Genomic DNA, 20,370 nt, shown 5'->3' on the forward strand with positions numbered 1-20,370 from the left:
CCGCCCAAAAGACCATCTTTGGAATTTGGCCACGCCCACATGACCATATTTGAGCATGCCTGGCCCACATGACCGTATTGTGCATTTTGCCACGCCCACATGACCATATTTGGGCATGCCCCATTTCCTTATTTGGACATGCCCCACCCATGTGACCATATATGGAATTTGGCCACGCCCACATGGCCATATTTGGAATTTGCCACAACCACATGACCTTATTTGGGCATGCCCTGCCCACATGACCATATTTTTTTATTTGGCCACGCCCCATTTCCTTATTTGGGCATGCCCTGCCCTCATGACCATGTATGAATTTGGCCACGCCCACATGACCATATTTGGGTGTGCCCCATTTCCTTATTTGGGCATGCCACACCCACATGACCATATTTGTTATTTGGCCACACCCACATGACCATATTTGGGTATGCCCCGCCCACATGACCATATTTGGGCATGCCCTCCCCACATATATCAGATCATGTCCCACTCTATATCAAACCATAGTCAGGGTTCCAATTTTTAGTATATTTTCGTGTAAGTCTCCTCGGTTAGTTTTTGGGAAGAAATTCTTTACTGTGAGAGGGATGAAGCGCTGGAATAGGTTCCCAAGAGAAGCTGTGGAATGTCATCCCTGGAGGTGTTCAATTGTTGCATGGGATTTAAAGGAGCATGTTCCAGTGCAAGGTGTCCCTTCCCAAGGCAGGGAGTTGGAATTAGATGATCTCTAAGGTCCCTTCCAACCCCACATAAAAACATTCTATGTTTTTATGATCTATGAATTTTGTTTCAGCTCAAAGACAGGGCTCAGGCACAATAGTTTTCCACCATTGTGTATGCCACCCTGAGAGGTTGTCCTGAGAGGTGTGACCGAGGTGCCTGCATGTCCTGCCACCCACCCCTACAGGTGTGCAGAGCCTGTTTAGCAGTGTTTGCTGTTGGCCAGGACAGTCAGGGTTCTGATCTTTTCCTTTCCACTGACAGCCCTCTCCTTGCCTGTGGTGGGTAGTATCTCACCAGGGCCGTGAGATACTTTTCATTTTCTTTCATGGGAGCAATTTTTCAACATTCCTTGCGGAATGTCGTCTGAAATCAGCATGGTTTGTCCATCAGGGCTGGTGTGAACCTATGGAGAGAGTCCCTGTAAGATCTATGTATTAGATAAGTGGGTCCTAGTTACTCCAGACGAGCTACAGCTGCAAAGTCCTTAGTTGGGCATGAGCTGTAGCTTGTGAAGGTAACTGGAATAAAATGGAGTGGGTCGAGAGCCCAAGAGGAGCTGTGAAGAACTGTGCTGCAGAGAAGAACTGCTTGGTAGAAAACCAGCCAAGAAGGTATGAACTTTAAGAATATAATTGCAACAGTATGGGACTTGAGAAATATGAATACAACATGAACCCATCCTGTTGGTGATGGCAGGTCCTCTGGGCTGATGTGACAGCCCTGTGGCAGCAGAGTGCACACAAACCCAAATACCCTTATTTTGGATGCATGGTGACAAGACTGTGTTCTCCCATGTGTTTCCAAGGAGAAGAGAGGAGCCAGCAGGGAGGTGAAGGATGGTGTAGCTCTGCCTGGTGCAGCTGCTGTTTGAAATAAATATGCAGAGAGTGCTTTGGAAGTGGTGAGCTGAGTTGAGGGAGAGTGTGGACTTTGTGGAAAACGTTAAAAATTCAGAGCAGAGCTGTTGGCAAGTGATGGCTGTTGAAGTAGAGCAGAGGAATGAGCAGAAGCCTGGCAGGGGGAATCCAGGGGATAAGGATGATCATTTATTGAGGGAATTTAATGAGGTACAGAGAGGGTGAACGTAAGAGATGGATTTTGAGAGACACAGCACTGCACTGTGGGCATGTGATGTTGGATGAGCCTTGGGGCACCAGAAGAGGCTGTGGAACAGGGTCTGATGCCTAAAGAGGCTGATCTGGAACAGAGACTAGGCAGAATTAAAGGAATAAAGTAGGTATTTGTTAAAAGGTCTTCAAAGGATACACCTTGGGCAGTACAAGAACCCAGCTGTGGCTCTATCCAAGATGGATGCAGGATGGATGACCAGTCACAAAGCTCTCCTCAGTTTGCTGTTGTTTGTACTTCTTGAGCCTAAAGCCGCATTGGTGTCCTTGGCTCTCAGGCTGGAAAAGCATTTTTTGGTCTAACTAAACTGTGAAGAGAGCTTGCTAACACTTTATATGAAGTTCAGAGTCACACACCAAGGCAGTACAGAATCTTTTTAGATATGGAAGTTAAAACTAAATAGCATCAGGTCTTATCTTGTTCACACTGTTAATCTTTACCATTGTGCTGTGCGGCTGTGGTGGCAAGGTGGGCTTTGGTTGGGTGAGGGGCACTGAGAGTAAAGTTTGCCATTTTTAAATGTAAGATGGGTTCAGATTCCCTAGAAATGGGTGTGTGCTGCCCTGTCAGGAGGATCTCTAAGGATGCAGGGGCAGCTCTGTGTATGGAGGCCGCCAGCTTGTGATACTCCTGCGCTCACCAGCAGCACAAGGGCTGAAGAAGCTCAAGGAAAATATCTTGAGAAAGGGATTTTGAGGGCAATGCTGGAGTTTCCAGAGTTTGGGACTTTGCAGGAGAGCTTTGCAATTCCTGCAGTGAGTGCAGGGCTCTGGCTGTCTGCTCCATGTCCCCACAAACAGGCACTGCATTATTTATTCCTCAGCAGTTAGCAGCACTTTGGGAATGTGGGGGCAGATGGTCTGCCCTGTCCAACCTGGAGGAAGTATGACAGGCAACCAGTCCAGGCTGGGATTTTCCAAGTGATTCCTAAGGTGTTTGTAGCCAGACTACCCCTTTCAGAACTTCCTGATTGTGAAATTATTTCCATTTTGAATGGAAAAAAAAACTTCATTTGACGGGAGGAGTCACTTTTTGATTGAAGTTTGACATCTTGCATGAGGAAATAAGAATTTTTCTCCATCTGGATGCTATCCCTGGGGTTTTTAGGGTAGGCCAGCATAACTTCTGTCTTCTTTCACCCCACCCAGATGCTGGGAACCTGCAGAGCTGCCTGGCAGCTTTCCTGCTTGCACTTGCTCTCCAGTCCTGCTGCAAGGTTTCAAAGCATCAAACTTTAAATGGCTTTAGCCAGTGAGTTTCAACACACTGCAAATACAGGCAGTGCAGTTACTGCTTTTCTGTTGTCCTTTGTTTCTTTCCTTTTTTTTTTTTTTTAACAATCTAAAAAAACCCCTCAAACTTTCATTGGTTTCCTGAAAATGTTGTGGGTGTTGGTTTTGGTTTTGTTTTGTTTTTTTGTTGGCAATTGGGTGACCTATGAAATACCATCAGCAGCACAAAACGTTTATCCAGTGACAGCCTGAGGTAGCACAGGCAGCTTTTAGCAGGTTTATTTTCATTATTACAGCAATTTTAGGGCTGCATGCTGCAATTTTCACTTGCAGTGAGGTATTAAATTGAAATTACCCCAGATGTAATTGTCACACAAAATAATTCTGGACATGCTGGATTTAATGCTTTTCCAAGCTGTGGTTTTTATTACCCAAGTAAGTGCCAAAAAAAGACACTTGTAGTCAACAACTTAAACTGAAATCTGCCTTCTGGGGACCCAAGATGTTTAGTTGCAGTTACACTGGGGGAGGAAAGGGGGGGGGAAAAGGGACCAAGTGGAGGAAACTTTGGGAGGGCTCCTTAAAGAACCTAGGGGTAAAATCCTGGGCAAGGAGAGAGTCAGAGCCATAAAGCACTGTGATGGTGTTCACAGGGGTTTTCAGGTGAGGGAAGAGATAAGAATGTTGACTCTATGTTCAGAAGGCTTGATTTAATATTTTATGATATATATGACATTAAAACTATACTAAAAAGAATAGAAGGAAAAGTTTCATCTCAGAAGGCTAGCTAAGCTAAGAATAGAAAGGAATGAATAATAAAGGTTTGTGTTTTGGACAGAGTCTAAGCTAACGGGCCTGTGATTGGCCATTAATTATAAACATCTGAGATGGGCCAGTCACAGATCCACCTGTTGCATTCCACAGCAGCAGATAATCAATGTTTACATTTTGTTCCCGAGGCCTCTCAGCTTCTCAGGAACAAAAAATCTTAAAGAAAGATTTTTAATGAAAAGATGTCTGTGACAAAGCACCCAGGAGGAGGAGCCCTGGGAGGAAGATCCAGCAGCTCTGCCTCACCCTTTGCAGGCAGCTTCTGGTTTTGGAGAGGCAAGTCCCAGTTTTGGAGAGGCAAGTCCCAGTTGTGGTGTGGTGCTGGTCACATATGGAGAGAGTCCCTGTAAGATCTGTGTATTAGATAAGTGGGTCCTAGTTACTCCAAATGAGCTACAGCTGTGAAGTCCTTAGTTGGGCAGCAGCTGTAGCTTGTGAAGGCAACTGGAATAAAAGGGGTGGGCTGAGAGCCCAGGAGGAGCCCCTGAGAAGCCACAAAGAACTGTGCTGCAGAGAAGAACTGCCTGGTAGAAAACCAGCCAAGAAGGTATGAACTTTAAGAATATGATTGCAACGGTATGGGACTTGAGAAATATGAAATACAACAACATGAATAACCACAGTCACAGAGGCAAAGCGAGGCTGGAGCTCCACAGCAGCATCATTCCTGTCCTGGGGATGTGACAAGCCTCACTAGACACGAGCCAGAGGTGAATTGCAGCTCTGGAGGTGCTCCTGTGTGACATTCCAGCTTCTCCCACACGCACACTGCCTGGTTGGGCCAGTCTGGTGCATCAACATCTGGAATTTTAGAAGCAGGTTGTTGCTCAGGAGGAGCCTGAGCCAGCCTGCAGCAGCCCCAGCACTCCCACCCGTGGGAGGCACAGACACTCCCAGCTCCTGCTTTCTTTACCAGCTCCTGGGCTGTTGTAACAGCATAAGTAAAGTATTGATGACTTTGTATTTTCCACTCCCGCTCATTCTCTGCCAGAAATAGCTTCCCTTGTTGGCTCCACAGAGCCCTGCTGGAAGTGGGTGGAAGGACACGCATCTGGGAGCCGAGTATAAATAGCACAGGCAGAGCAGCTGCCATCGTCTGTCCCTGCAGCTCTGCAGAGCAAACGGGAGCTGAGCCTGGGCATGGCAAACCCCAGCGGCAGCAGCAGCTTGGGATGGCCGGGCTGGAGCGGGACACTGGGTGGTGCCAGTGATGCTGCAGTGGCCCAAGGGAGCAGCTCAGGGCACGACCCAGTGCTGTTCCATAATTCAGAAAGGCTCTGTTTCCAGCATCCCTGGGATGCAGCGTTGATGGATGAGGGTGCTGTCGCACGGGGCAGCGCTGCTGAACTTTCTCCTGCATATGGAATAGCTGCGCGGCCTCGGCGTCCTTTGGGATGGACCCAGAATTAGAATTGGCTCCAAGGTGAATTCCTGGTGTGGATGACTGTGCTGAAAGAGCAGGGGAGTAATGAGAAACCTGCTTTTGGTCAAGTTCAAGCAGGATTTGGAAAGGGTTTTGAGTGAAACAATAAGAGAAAGCAGCAACTAATTTAGCGTGAGCTTTGTAAATATTTTGTCCCACCCAAGATACCATTTTTTCCTTATCTTTGGAATTGTTTCTCCTGTTGTGCACTCTTGTTCACTTTGTAAATAATCAGAAATACAGTTTCAAAATTAAAATATGTAAAACCTCGTTTAAAATAGAGCATTTTGGCATTTGAGAGGTGCAACATGCTATTCTGAATAGCATAAACCAGCAATATCTGGCTGCTCTTACATGTTTTCTCCTCTCCATATCCAATTTAATTTTTCCATCTGTTTTTACTTCACCTTGCAGGTTCTGTGGCCCAGAATTTTTGGGGGAGTGAGCTGATGGTTTTTTGGAAAAGTGGTTGCTCAGTGCTCTTTCCTGCTGCATTTGAGGGGTGCTAGTGGTAGCACTTGGGCAGTGACACAGGAGCAGACAAATGGCATGAGGATGGCAAGGGACAGGATGGCTGTGATGGACAGCTCCTGTTGTGTCATCTTGAGACCATCTTAAGGAACTTATAGGGCCCTGGAAAGGGCAGCATGGATGTAAGGGGTATCTGGATTTTCTGAGCTGGGAATATATTGGTGTGGGTCTATAAAAGCCACAAATTTAATCAGCTAAAGGTCAAAGTAATTACAGAGTCTGTGACATTTCCTCCTGGGAAGGAGGCAGCAGGGACTGTGGCTGCAGCTGTGGGTTTTCACCTTCTGAAGGCTGGCTTGGAAAGTTTGAAATCCCAGTCTTCCCTGTAGTCTGGTTATGTAATTAAGGTGGAATTAATAAGGAAACAATCAATTTAGAGACAGGGCTTGGTTTACCTTGCAGCTGGCAGGTGGGAATTGCTTCCTCAGGAGGCTGAGTGTGAGGTGGATGGGAGCTGGAGCTGCAGGGATGCTCTTACCTCTCATGGTGCCATGAGCCAGGGGATGAGAGAAGCGCTGGTGTGTAGCTGGGAAGCACTGGTTAGAGGAAAGGGCCACCAGCTGTGTGCCTCCCTTCTCATCCCTTCCCATTAATGACAGTTCTTTGCTGCTTTAATCCTCAATGGCTTAGTTGGCAGTTCCTGGATTCCTCTATAAATTATTCACACAAAAAAAAGTCTTATTTATTTCTTTGTAATAACGGCTGGAGACCGTTTACTGTTGGACTGTGCTGCCTGTGTTGGTGAAGTGAGCTCTGGCTTTGAATTCCAGCATCTGAATTCAGCCTTTTCTGCCTTCTCCCTCCCCAGGTGTACGACCTTGCACTACAGCCAGGACCTGCCGCCCACCAGCGTGGTCATCACCTTCCACAACGAGGCCAGGTCCACCCTGCTGAGGACAATCCGCAGGTAAGAGCTCCTGGGAGCCTCTGGAAAGAGGGTCAGTGGTCATCACAAATGAAAAAGGCAGAATCTGTTTGCCCCCACCACAGCAACAGGAGCAGACCTGCCAGCTGTGGTCTCGAATGGAGACTGGGAGAAATTAGCCTGAAAGTTGCTCTCTGAGAAGTAGGTTTTACAGTGGGGTGCTCAGGGAAGTGAGGAGCTGTGCTTCCCTTTGCAGGGCCTAGCATGGGAAACTCTTGAGGGCTCATCAGCAGATTAGACAGAGTCTGGACTAAGAGCTTTTCTATCCAGCTGGGTAGGAGTGCTCAGCTGTGTTTTGGCCCAGCTCTCTAGGGACAGCTATCATTCTGTGGATATCTGCTCCGAGCTTCTCCAGTGCCAGAAAGGCTTGCTAATTGAGAAGCCCTAATGACACACATGCAGAGCAGATTTTCAGGGAGGGTTTCTGTCCTCCTGCAGCCGCACGGTGCAGCACTCTGGGCATGAGGCCATCCCTTCATTTGTCAGTTTGTTCTTGGCTGTGTTTTGCTGTCGTGGATAGACTGAAGGCTTCATTTTCACTGCAGGCTTTTTGAAATCTGTGTTTAATCCCAAGGTGTGCCTCGAATCTGCAGGTTCTCTTGTGGGAAGGTTGTGTCCAGCTCTGGGCTGGTGGGTTGCTCTGTAACAAGCCTGGGTGTGCTGTGCTCTGTGCCAGTGGTGCACATCTCATGTGCCCTGCTGCAAGTCTTGGCTTTTAAATTTAAGCCCTGGCATCCCCAGGGACCCCTTGCCATTGCTGGTGCTGGTCAGACTGGGGTTGCTGGTTAGGGGGAGGCTTCAGCTGTGCCCTGCTCACTGTCATGTCATTGCTGAGCTTTTCTCTCAGCATCCTTCTTCAGGTGAGCGTATCCAGGGCCACAAGTGAGTTTGACAGTCCTGAAATTGAATTCCTGCTCTGCTTTATGGTTTCATGCCCAATCCTGTCTCCCTGCTTCACACTCAGTAATCTGTCACTGCTTTCTCTCTCTGGCGTGTGTGAATTTTGGGTGACACTGATGGCTTGGTGCTGTGCGCCACCTCCTCAGTCCTGGACCTCCCCTTTCATCTTTTCAGTGCCTTGCATAAGTTTGCCATTCTCCAGAACCAGTTGTATTTGTAACAGAGGTGGCAAGTGCAGTCCTCTAGCTCCTGAAATATAACATGGGAAGAGCAGGGATGGATTTTAACCTCATTTTCCCCCGTAACTCAGCACCCGACTGTCCTGCCAGGAGTGGTGATGTCACATGAGAAATGTTAGACCCATGGTACAGCTCTTAGGCCTGGATCCCCCATATCTGGCTTCATTAGAGAACTGTTCATTGCAGTGATGGCAAGGTTAGAAGTACAGGTACATTGAATTTTTACTTCTTCCTTGAGGTGATTGTCCTTTGAAGTTTCTTATTTCCAGCATAGAAAGACTTTCTTTCTTGTTCCTCTTTTTTTCAATTTGCTTGACTTGATTAATTGGCTTTACTGCCTTCCTTACCTGGTCGTGTGTGATTTTCACCACAGCTTTGCCCCTTTGCACTGCTCCTTCTCTCTTATGGGTCCTGGCAATTCCAGTGCTCATTCTTAATCTGTGGGGAGGTTTTCCCCAGCTCTGAGGCCCCTTCTGAGCCCTCTTTCTTGTAGGTTCATCTGCCTCTTTAGCCTCTGTGGGTTAATTTGCTGTGCCTTCTGACTGCTTGGGGCTTTTTCCCTCTTGCTCGCCAAATACTTGGTTTAATTAAATCTTCCAGATGACTCCATCCCACAGTGGCTGTAACAACATGGATAATTTTCCTTGGCCATTTAAAACAAACTCTGTCCTCCTGACAGTGCTTTGTGCCTTTTGGGGCAGTTTGTGGCCAACTGCTTTTAGCATTGTGGTGGGTAAATTTGGCACCTCTTCTCCCTAGTCCATGTTTGCAGTGGTATAACCCAGGTGACAGACAGATGGACAGGCTGAGGAACAGAGAGGTGATTTTTCCACAGCTGGTGGAAGATTCTGAGTTGCAGACCTGGTTTCCTGAGTTCCAGTGTGTTGGATTTTCCAGCCTCGTTGAAGAATCAATGTTCTCATGTTAATTGAGATTCTCAGTGTTAATCACCCTGTCCAGGAGCAAGAGATAGGACAAAGGGACACTTCTTGGCTGGTCCAAAGCCATGGGTGATGGGGCACTGACCCTGCAAAAGGGGCACTCCCTATGTAAGCAGAGAGGAGAGCCAGAGGGAAGTGCTGCTTGGGGGAATGCCTCTTGCAGAAGTGACCACGTACTTGCTGAGCAGGGGGGATTTTGGTATTCCTGCAGTTTTCCTGGATGTTTGAGAGCCTCAGTGCTCCCCAAGTGCTGAGGCTGAGCTGTGCTGCAGGCTCAGGGTGCTTCAGGCTCTTGGTAGGAACCAGCAACACGTGGCTTCCCTGGCACCCCTTAATCAGTTCACATTGGGAGCGCTTGGGACAGTTCATTTATGGACATTTTGCGTTGTCAGAGTTATTGAGAGAAGCTGGTGGATTGTGTTGAATAATGAATTCATTTAAAAGTTTCATGATCTTTTCTCTGACCATTTGCCAGCTGGAAGTAAAGCAAGGGGGGGGAAAAAAAAAGAAAAAGTAAATTTATCGAAGGACCACATCTCTGGAAATGGTGAGGTCAGCATTTATAAATGCTTGTGAATATGTACAACTGTCCAGGGAGTAGGGGATGGGTGTCATGAGAAGGGGGAAATAGAAAACAGGAGAAGAGGACAGAAAGGAGGAGATGGTCAATAGCAAAGTAGCTCTGGAGAGGTTTTTTTAAGGTTTTTTTTACTGTGCAGAAAGTCTCATTGGGTTGTTTCAACCACTGACTTCTTAACAAGTTCCTTTTCCCTCTTTGGTTCAGTTTTGTGTCTTTCAGTCCCTAAAACTGGTGAGAGTCTCCAACAGTGCATGAGATGGGACCATGTGAGTAAACACAAGGTGGGAAGGCAGGAGCAAGGATGAAAATAAGCAATACAGAGGCATTTAAAATAAAAAGTAAAACCCCTCCAAAACAACAGTTTCTTCTTTCCTGTCTTTCCATCCTGTACTAGCCTGGATTTAGCAAGGGAATCCTAATCCTGTCATGTGGATGACCTGCTGGGCAGATGGTGAGACAGTCCCGTTTACTCTGCTGAGTGGTTTTTATTTATTTATTCTTCAAACTTGCAGCTGGGGAGCTCAGGGCAGGAATAAGAAAACTTAAATTATTTACCTCTTGCTGACAAACCAAAACACATCCTTTGGCAGGAGTCCTGATGCAAGCGCTGTGAATACCACATCAAATATTTAGATCATTAATTAGCAGAGTGAATATCATGCCTTTCATTTTCCAGTGCTCATAGGTGAAAGAAGTGGTGTCCTGGGCAGCCAACACCTCTCACCCACCCCTTGTGCCACTGCCTTGTCTGTATCCAGACACATCTGAGGCAGGGAGGTGACAAAGCCTCCTTGCTTAGGCACCATATGGAGTCTATGCCATAACTGAAATGAGCCTGATTAAAGAAGCAAAAACAAGCCAGGTGTTGCACAGAAACTGTATAATTAGCACTTTGTGCTGACTATTTTTTCATTTCTTCTTTTCTTTTCTGCTTTTTGCTTAAACCCTGGACTTTTTTTTTCTCTTAATTTGCTAATCATCTCTCGCGGTGACTGAGTACACAGCCCTCCGCGCGCTCTTACCTTTTGATGTTAACATAAGAGAACTCTTGAATTTCAAAGAGCTTGGTGGGTATTTGAAAGAATAAAATGCAAAAGCTGCAGTGTAATCAAAGCTCATTATGGTTATTCTTGGTGTGATGTCTTTCTTCCTACATAATTAGCCATTTGGGGTTGTTGAAGCAGTTCATTTTGGTGGGTATTTTCTCTCCATACTCAGTCTGATTTCGATAATTGTGACCCTTGGCCCTTTTCATACTTCATTATCCTCCCAAAGGTGTTTTTTCCCTCTCCCAACAAGTCCTAATATGTTGCCATGGAGAGAATTAACAGGTTCATGAGTTCTCAAGGATGGGTGTCCACAGTCACCTCCCTATAGCAAGTGGGTGATGGCCAAAACCACCCTGACTTTTTTCAGAAGGTCGAAATTCCTGCCTGCAAACATTTTCCATGTCTTACATGGTCTGGGTGACTTTTGCACTGGTATTCATTTGGAGATGAAATTGCTGGATCCAGTGCTTACCTTTTGGGTAGGTGGAAAAGGATCCCAGCAAATTCTTGAGGAGGATGAAAATTTAAGGTGAAATTCTCCATGGCTATGTGTGCATAAGGTAAATAATTCAGGACAAAGAAAGTTTCAGCATTGTCAAAAGATAATTCAGCAGCAAACCTGTTCTTATTAGGGTGAGTAAGCGCTTTCTGGACTGGAGGCATGAGCTTTCATTTTGATGGTAACAGGTCTTTTGGCAATTTAAGGGAGAAAATGTTGTGATCTTTGGCACAGCAGAACTTAGAAACTGTTTTGATTTGTTCAAATATATCCATCACTGCAGTATATATCTACCTATGTTTGATTTCAGGGAAAGAAAATCTATAATAACAGAGGGACTTCAAAGCACTGTAATATTGTCTTCTGATTTTTCCCATATAAAAGGGAAAAAAAAAGCCATGCCCAGACATAAAGAAAGGAAAGTATTAAAAAAAAAAAAAATCAAAGCTGAGCAGAGGCACAAGTAATAGAAAAGCCAGCTTTGAATTTTTAAAAGAGCTTTTATGGTCTAGCTGAAAAAAAAAAAAAAAAAAAAAAAACCACCCAAAAACTGTAATGTTGAAAACGTGGAGGATTTGATGCCTCTTTTTCCCATCCTCCCTGGGGAGCGCTGCAGGAGGGGTGCTTATGTTGTGTGTTCACGGTATTATGTGGTTAATAGAGCACCAGGCAGAAAATGCACTGGAGACAGGAATTTGGCTTTGCTGGGCATCTCTCTGTGCCTGCATCAAGTGGCCCCTGGCTTTAGCAGCAGTTTTGGGACTGGCTGGGGTCAGTGCTCTGACTTGCAGGGGCAATAATGATCTCAAAGTGTGCTGAAACAGCAGGGACCATAGAGCCTCTGGACTGCCCTCACCAGGGTGAGCTGTTCACTGGAATTTGGGAAAAGTGTTGTGTGGTGAGTGAGTCCCACAAGGGATTTGCTGGGAGAGGGCTGTGGTGGTACAGATGAGGGGGTGTGTGCCACCCACAGTGGTGGTGTCTGTCACTAACCCCATGGAAGGGTGACAGTTCATGGAGGAGACCTTGGAGATGGCCTTCCCTCATGGGTCAGCGTGCTCGCCTTTTCCCCCTTGCTCTGGTCAGTGCCACAGATGGACCCTGTTGGCACTTAGGGGTCATCTTCCCTGATTTATGGGGTGGGAGGCCCCGGCACAGAGTTGGCAGCAAATCTGGGGACAATGGGATGTTACAGCTCAGCTGGGCCTGGGCTGCACCTCTCCTTGACCTAGAGCCTTGAAAGTGGCCCATTGGAATGGAAGTGGTTTATTTTCTTCCATAGATGTTCTCTGGCAGGAGATCCTTTAAGGCACTGAGTACTGCCTAGAGCTTAGGCCTGAGCCTACACAGCCCAATGCCTTGGTTGAGTTCTAATGGCTGGTACCAGCAAAAGCAGCAGAATCAGCCCCTTTGCAGCCACCTTCCCACAGAGTTTAGCCCTGCACCGCATTTCTGGCAGCCAGATCTAGAGGGGAGACCAGGCAGAGGCAGGCCTTGAATGTTCCAAGTTTCCCGCTGCCTCCTCCCCTCCTGCTCTCGGTGGGTTATTTATTTATTTTGCTGGCTTTTTTTTACAAGCCTGCTTCTTTCCTGCAGGTTGCACAGAGTTAGGTTTCCAGGCAATCAACACTTGTTAAATATTCCACTGAGCATGATATTGCTCTCCTGTCTCTCTCCACTGATGCTCGGCTACGGTAATTTGCTGAACTCAGCTCTGGCGTACGGGGATTTCTAAAAAATAACAAGCCTATTAATAACAATAATTAAAAAACACTTGACAGGTGGAAACAGCACATCTAAATTGTTCTGTGTGCCCCAGTGGGAGGAGGAGCACTGAGCCACTTTTTCCCAGTACTCCATTCAGGCTGTGGGTGTTGGAGAGGTGTTGTTTAACTCTGCTTGGCACAAGCCAAAGTGTTGGGGTGGCCACAGCAGCTCCAGGCTGTTGCTGAGGGGGCAGTGGCCTTCTCTTCCTTCAAACCTTAGCATGCAAGGCATCTGAAGTGGGGGAAAATAATGTTTTTTTTCCAAGATCCTGGGATTGTCTTTCCAGAGAAAGTAATTCTTGGAAGTGGTTTTTGAGGTGCTCCACAAGGGAGGTGCTAGGCTTACCTACTCTGGTCTGAGAGGAAACCTCCTTTTTACAGAGGATTTCTCCCCAAGGGAAAAAAAAAAACCAAAAAAACCCAAACAAACCACCATGGAGTAAGTATTGATTATATATGGAAGAAATTCTTTACTGTGAGTTGCTCAGAGAAGTTGTACATGCCCATTTACTTGAAGTGTTCAAGACCAGGCGGGATGGGGCACTGAGCACTCTAGTGGAAGTTGTCCCTTCCCTGTGGCACTGGGATTAGAACTGGATGATCTCCCTTCCAACTCAAACCATTCTATGATTCTGTGTCATGCATCTGCCTTGGGATGTCCTGTATGCCTCCAAAAAGAAAAATCTGGTTCAACTGTTTCTTTCTGCAGGCAGAAGGCACCTGGCAAAGGGGAACCCCCTGGGTGGGGTGAGCTGCATTTTTTGCCAGCTGGTTGGATGGCTCCCAGGTTCCCTAGGGCTTCCCATAAGTAGCTCTCCTTACTGTGGTCTAGGCCAGGGATGTGGTTTTTCCAGGTTTTTGGGTTTTTTTTGTTTTTTTTTTTTTTTTTTTTTTTTTTTTTTTTTTTTTTTTTTTTTTTTTTGCAAGAGTTTTGGGAGCTTGAGAGACTGAGAGAACCTGTTAATAAGGATCTGGCAGGGGATCAGGGGCTGAAAGATTGTTATGTGGTTGGGTGACTGCCCTCCTGTGCCAGTGGGAGGTCTGAAGATCTGAAATTTGGGGGGATTTTAAATGCTTTGTGGAAGAGGAGCCATGCTCAGGATGAAGGCAAAGAAGTTTAAATGCTGTGAAAGCCTGTACCATCTGACTGGCATTATCAAAGCCCAACTCAAGCACTTAGGAGGCTTTTGGGATGCTCTGGGGCTTCTGCTTCAAGCAGCTGGCCTTGACCCTTTGCTGGGGCAGGATTTTAAGCATGTATAATAGCAACTGCAACTCCATGTCCTGCGTGTCAGGGTGACTGCTGCGCTGCTGTTTATTTGAGATTAAATTGCTGGAGCCAGTGCAACCAATCCACGACCTCTGCACCGTGAGAGAAAGGGAAAGAACAGGTCTAGATTTTTTAATAATAACAATAATAACCTTTGGTGGCTTAATTAAGGGAAGATTTTAGCTTTGAGCCACGTTTCAGTGTTTGTCTACACGGAGGGAGCTGTGAACCACATCCTCCTGCCTCTCTTTCATTACCTGGGTGGGCTCCAACCCTGCTCTTATCCTCTCAGCAGCCTCTGCAACACAATCAGCCCGTGGATAAAAACAGGAGTTGTCCTGCCACAGCTGTGAGCCGTGTAAAGATGGGTTTGAGCTGAGTAATTTTCTCTGTGTTGGCCCTGCTGTGGCTGGACACCATATCATTAGCCCCAGAGGAGGTGGAGAGGTGATGGCAGCTTTGCTGTAAGTCCAGTTAGGAATCTTGGTCCAATTTAGGAAAAAAAAAAAAAAAGCCAGGTGTTCCTGGCTTCATGTGGGGCTCTGCTTTTGCTCACAAAGGTGAGAAGGGTGAATCTCAGCTATTTTCTAGGAGTACAGAGCACTTAGCTCCTAGATCAGGCTACAGGGTGATAGCCAGGCACTGTAGATGACTGGGGGGTGGTTTCTGAGTTCTTATCTAGTATATCCTTTGTGGAAATCCAAGCCTGTTCTTCTGTGCTGTGGCAGGGGGTCAGTTCCTTGGCTTTTCCACTCCATTTGCTGGCTTGTTAAGTTGGTCAAGCACTGTCATGGATTTTTCTCTGTTCATCCCTCAGCGTGCTGAACCGCACCCCGGTGCACCTCGTCCATGAAATCATACTCGTGGATGACTTCAGTGATGACCGTAAGTGACCCTTTCCCTGTTAAAAGCAAAGGGCCCAAAAGCCTGGGAGAGACTGGGATTAGCACTGAGGCAGGGGAGAGTTAGTTTGCTGGAGTGGAAGGAAATTTAAAGCTCTGTAGCTGTGAAGAGCAAACCCCGCTGTGCTGGGTTTGCATCGCCACGTGTAGAATTCAAATTCCAGATGATCCAACCTCTTCCCACGAAAATAATGCAAGAAAAGCTCTTGGCAAATCGTTTTTATGCCCAGCAGACGTAAATCCAATCCTTACATGGCTGTATCCCACCACAGCTGCAGCCAGGGGCAGTTCTGGGTTGGCACCACTGGAATTCCACAGGACAATGGCAGTCTGACCCTCTTGACCCTATGTGTACATTCTGCATACATTTATGTAGGTTGTCAGCAATTCTTGATTTTTATTTTTTTTTTTACCTTCTTTTTCACTCTTGGAAAGAGAGGACTCCCTGCATGGGTTTTCCCATTTCTGAGGTGCACCATAAATAGCATTGTGCACCACACAAACAGCCCACATCCTCCTGCTGTTCCCACCCAGTTAATAGTGTGACTCAAGGGAAATCAATAGCTCTGGTCTCCACTAGAAGAGAGCTGAAGCCCCAGGGGCTCCCAGGGAACCACCCCTGCTAAACACCTTGCCTAGTTCGATGGGAGAGCTGAAGATCTAAGTGCTCAAAAAACACTGTCTCAGGCATAAAAAGGATGATAAACTGGCTGAGTGGTCTGTGGCACTTATGTTTCAAGGAGCTGCAAAATAAAGCTGTTTACTTGGAAACGTGAAAACAAAGCCAGATAGGTTTCTTTTAAGAAATGGATCTGGGCTTTGCTCTTGGATGTTATAAATAGGCACTGCCGCGGAGAGCATTAGGGACAGATTTCACACAAGACCCACTTCTTGGCACTGGGAAGTTGCTGAAGCTAGGGGAAGGAGCTGCTGTGACTGTGGTGAGCCCTGGAGCAGCTCCAGCACACGGGGCAGGCAGGCTGGGCAAGTCTGGGATCTGGCAGAATGGCTGTGATGGGGAACAGGAGCAGTTGCAGGGACTGGAGCTGCCCTGCAGAACAGCAGAGGGATTTTTGGAGGGTGTAGGAAGTAAATGGCAAGTATTTGGCTAAATTAGGCAAAGCATTTGCCTTCCTGGGAGGAGGCAGCTTTGTAGGAGCACAGCTCCCCTGTCCCAGCAGGGCTGGGTCTTAACTCATCCCAGGGCACCAGAGGGGTTTCCTGTGTAACTTAGGGCAGCCCCTCAGCTACTCAGCACTTCTCAGCTATCTGACATCTTTGCTGTGATAGTCTGAGCCTGCTGGCATCTGCTCTGCATGCATTTACATAAAATACACGTATTTGCATAATGCACTACACACACATGGTCAGTTTTTTCTCTGCAACCCACCCCAAGCAATTAGTGCTTTTATCTCGTGCCCAGTTGTGTCTCATTTCTCACCTCCCTCTGCCTGCTGACCTGTTATTCACTGGGATGCAGTTCTCCAGCACGTGAGTTCTCACTATCCCCAGCAGATTTTCGCTGTGGGTCCATAGCCAAGCCCTGCCACTTCTGCTGCCCCGTTCCAGCTCTGTCCTGGGTGTGGGTACAGTGATCTCTTGCTGACAGAGATTTCTGGAGGGGGTGAAGGTGCTCAGGGTTGAGTGTGTGGGTTCAGGGGTTGGGCAGAGGGGATGGGGCACTCACCTCTGTGTTTGTAGTGCTGAGGAAGAAGAGGCAGAGGAGTGAGAGGTGAGGTGTACCCATCACAGCCCCTTCCACCTCTACACACCCACTCTATGACCTCCACAACCCATGAATGATGGTTACACCTGATATCCTCCACTCTGCAGAAATCTGTGTGAGGACAAATGCCAGGGCTGCCTGTAAGGTTGCAGGACCTCCCTAGCTCAGGTGTAGGTGGCTGTCAGGCCTTTCTGCCCCATGGAGCTCTTGCCCAGGGCATGAGGAGCCCCCAGCTGCTCCACGGGGCTCTCTTTGAGCATCCCTTTCTCCTTGCTGAAGGCTCCAGGCCACCACAGGAAGCGCCTGCCCCGCCAGGCAGACACGCATCAACAGCTTGCGCGTTGCTTTGCAGCTACCAAAAATAGTCATTTGCATTAATGTGCAGAAACTTAGATTCTGACCCGAACCACAACTTTTCTGTGCTGATTTTAGAGCATAATTCAGCTGCTCTCAGTGTAAATCTGCTGAATTTACACAAGTTCTATGAAAACTGCTGCTCTGCCAGGCCAAATTTATGCTCCACGAACTGAGGGGCGAGGCTGTCGTGACCCGGCAGCTCCATTGCCCTAACAAACCATCAACCAGAACAGGACAGGGTCCTCTCCCCTGCTGCCAGTGTCTCCTGGGAGTGCCCATTTCTGCTGCCAGAGGCACTGTGGGGGTGACTTGTCCTCCCTTTGTGTGTCCCCAGCTGATGACTGCCGCTTGCTGGGCCAGCTGCCCAAGGTGAAGTGCCTGCGGAACGGCCGGCGGGAAGGTAAGAGCTGCCTGCCCTCAGCCCACGTGGGAAACACGGATTTTGGGAGGTGGGAAACACACATTTTGGGAGGTGGGACGCTCATGGGGCCATGGGGACCCCCCTCCATGCAGTGGTCGGCAAGGAGCTCAGTGGCTCCTGGGGATAAGGGGGACCCTGATTAAGGAAAATGTGATGAAGAGCTGGGATTTGAAATGGATCTCCCCTCTCTCGCTGAAAAAGATGGGGCTATTAAGATTTCCAGTGAGGCTCAGCTGTAGCTTATTAGCCAGAAAATTAGAACAGGCAAAACAAAGCCCCGGGTCTTATTTGTAAAGATGTTAGCTCTAATGAAAAAGAGAAGATCTGCTCCTGCTGCTTCTGTGGGATTTTTATGGTAATAATTAATTATATTTGAGAGATTAAGAAGGGCTATATGGAGGATGAATGCATGTCCTACTGGACTGCTGCTGGCAACCTTTGGAGACATCTCCCCATTCCCCATAGCCTGAATGTGTTTCAAATCCTGGTTTGCAGTATTAGGATAACTAAAGACAAAGAAGTTCTTTGGTGCTGCAAATCCAGGGTGTGCATCCAGGTCAGTGTTGGGTTGAGGAGACTGAGGAGTGGAACAGGTTCTTTTCTCTGAGGATTCTTTCTGCAGAAGGTTTCAGCTCTGCAGGCCTGGTGACAGGGTGACATCAGGCCCCATGGGTGTAAGAGACATTCTTGCTTTAGCAGGAGATTAAGGGAGATCTCCATAGACCTGCACCTCCTCCTCACCTTTCTCCCCTGCCTTATGAGGGTACTACATGTGTGCTCATCTCCAGCTCCTGAGGGACCTGCAGTTATTGGTGCTCTATAAATCAGCCACAGTGTGGGAGCTCAAGCTTACCTTGCTGAGTTCATCACTTAAACTGTGTCCCCCAGGGGCTGCCAGGGTTTGGGAAGGGCAGGGGTGGGTGAAGAAGAGCATACCTACATAAAGATCTTAGGAGTCACAGAGAGAGATACAGGGAGATACAAGTCTGCATTGCAGGAGGAGACCTTGGCAAATTCTGGATGCTTCAGGCTTTGTTCACGTGTTCCCTCTCCAGCTCAGAGGCTGTTGCTTAAGCCCTTTCCCCTAAGGAATTTTAGTATGAAAGTCAGTGACCTCCTGCATGAATCTGATGTGTGGCTGTTCCCTGAAATCCTGTCTCTTTATCTGCCCATGTGTCCCCTTGTATTGCCACTATTTCTCCTTCATAAAGATGTTCTGCTCCTCTTGAGTCACCTGTTTCTCCTCTTGTTTGATGTGTGCAGCAATCCATTCCCATCTCCAAATGATTTCAAATTCACCATCATGACCCTGATAAGTCAGGCACCTTGAAAAGCCAACCCTCTTTCCTTGGTGGAAAATGTGTTCCCATTGAGCAGTGCCCTCAGGGTGGGACAGAGATCTGGGGATCACTGGGAAACAAAAGGGGTTGCAGCAGGAAAAATTAGTAGTCTGGGAAAAGCTTAATTCTGGTAGAAGGTGTTCCCACCCCCAATTCCTCTGTCCCATTCCCCACTGCCTCACATCTGTGTTGGATTTGTTGCCTGCAGAGGGACATGAAAGCATTTTGACTCATGCTTTGTCCCAGAAGGTGACAGCAGAATTAATTGTGCAAACTACATATTGGCATAAATGCCATTAATCAGCAACCTTGGTGGAGCCATTTATTTCTTTGGGGATCTTAGGAAATGCTTGGCATACCTTGCAGCACCAGAAAGGAGACAATGAGCCTGGGCCATGCTTTATCTGGGTGGGATTTGGGCAGGGTAAAACCAGGAGAAGCACGAGTGGAGGAGGCGGGGGATGTTACCCAGGTGTGTGGGGAGCAGCTGGCACGGCGTGTCCCTGAACAGGTCTGATCCGATCCCGAATCCGAGGGGCAGACGTGGCCACGGCAGGTGTCCTGACCTTCCTGGACAGTCACTGCGAGGTGAATAAGGACTGGCTGCTCCCCCTGCTGCAGAGGATCAAGGAGGTGAGTGCTCCTGAGACACCAGTCACCCTCAGGGGATGCATCCCCTTGTCCCCCTCCTCTTCCTCCTCCCAGTGGGCATGACCATCCCACCATAACCAGCTGCATGCAAGCATCCAAGTAAAGGGTACAGAGAGGCCTTTTGGGGTACAAAGAGGCATTTTTGGGGTACAAAGTCACCTTTTCTGGTCTTCCTCCACCCAGCAGGCAGGTGGGGGATGTGTGTGGCTGGGGGAGCACGTGGGTGGGTGGGACAAGGTGTCTCTGGGGCAGTGGGACTCTAATGGGCAGGCACAGGTTGAGTGGTGGTAGGGGAATACGTGGGCAGTGCTCCAGCAGAGATTTTAATTAGGCTCATGTAAAATGCTCAGTGATGATGATTTAAGGGAGTGACGGCTCCTTGAATAGGGGCCGAATTTAATTTCATGCAAATTAAGCGCTAATAAATTGATTTAATAGGATTTAAATTCTGCTGATTTTGGAGCAGACAATGACATTCCCCTTTCTCTGGCGGTGTCTCTCCTGCCAGACGTGCACACAGAGGCTGCTGGCCTTGTCACTCGAGTCAGGGGAGCTCCGTGCCCTGACCTGCTGGCAGCAGAGTGCAGGGTTTGATCCACCATCAGCCAGGGTGTGGATGCACCATCCTTTCCCTTCACCCTCACTACACCTCTGGCTCCTGATGGCCACTGTTAATTACTCAGCAATTTTATAGCTTCTGAGTTGCATTGACATAAGGGCAGCTGAGGTGGTGGGTCATGGAAAAACGTGCCTGGCTGGTGTTCACAGTGCCCCTCACCTCAGGCATCCTGCTTTTCACACCTGCAGATGTGGCAGCTGTGATGGTGGGGCTGTGCATCCCCTCTGTGTGTCAGCAATGGGACAGGGGCAGGGGGCACAGCACCAGGGCAGGTCCCACCCCACACAGGTGAGGGCAGTCAGTGCTGCTGGCAG

The 20,370-nt window shown here is 47.9% G+C and overlaps 1 protein-coding gene across 1 annotated transcript in view; it reads left to right on the forward strand.

Annotated features, from left to right (window-relative positions):
* The window catches only part of GALNT14 (polypeptide N-acetylgalactosaminyltransferase 14), a 97,105-nt gene that overhangs the window by 50,220 nt on the left and 26,515 nt on the right, over positions 1-20,370 (forward strand). The window contains exons 3-6 of the mRNA XM_063152612.1: positions 6,680-6,778; positions 14,858-14,925; positions 17,360-17,425; positions 19,298-19,419. Of these exons, the coding sequence (XP_063008682.1) occupies positions 6,680-6,778; positions 14,858-14,925; positions 17,360-17,425; positions 19,298-19,419 (355 nt within the window). The remainder of the gene's footprint in view (positions 1-6,679; positions 6,779-14,857; positions 14,926-17,359; positions 17,426-19,297; positions 19,420-20,370) is intronic.

Source organism: Melospiza melodia, chromosome 3, assembly GCF_035770615.1.
Source record: "Melospiza melodia melodia isolate bMelMel2 chromosome 3, bMelMel2.pri, whole genome shotgun sequence".
NCBI classification, from domain to species: Eukaryota; Metazoa; Chordata; class Aves; order Passeriformes; family Passerellidae; genus Melospiza; species Melospiza melodia.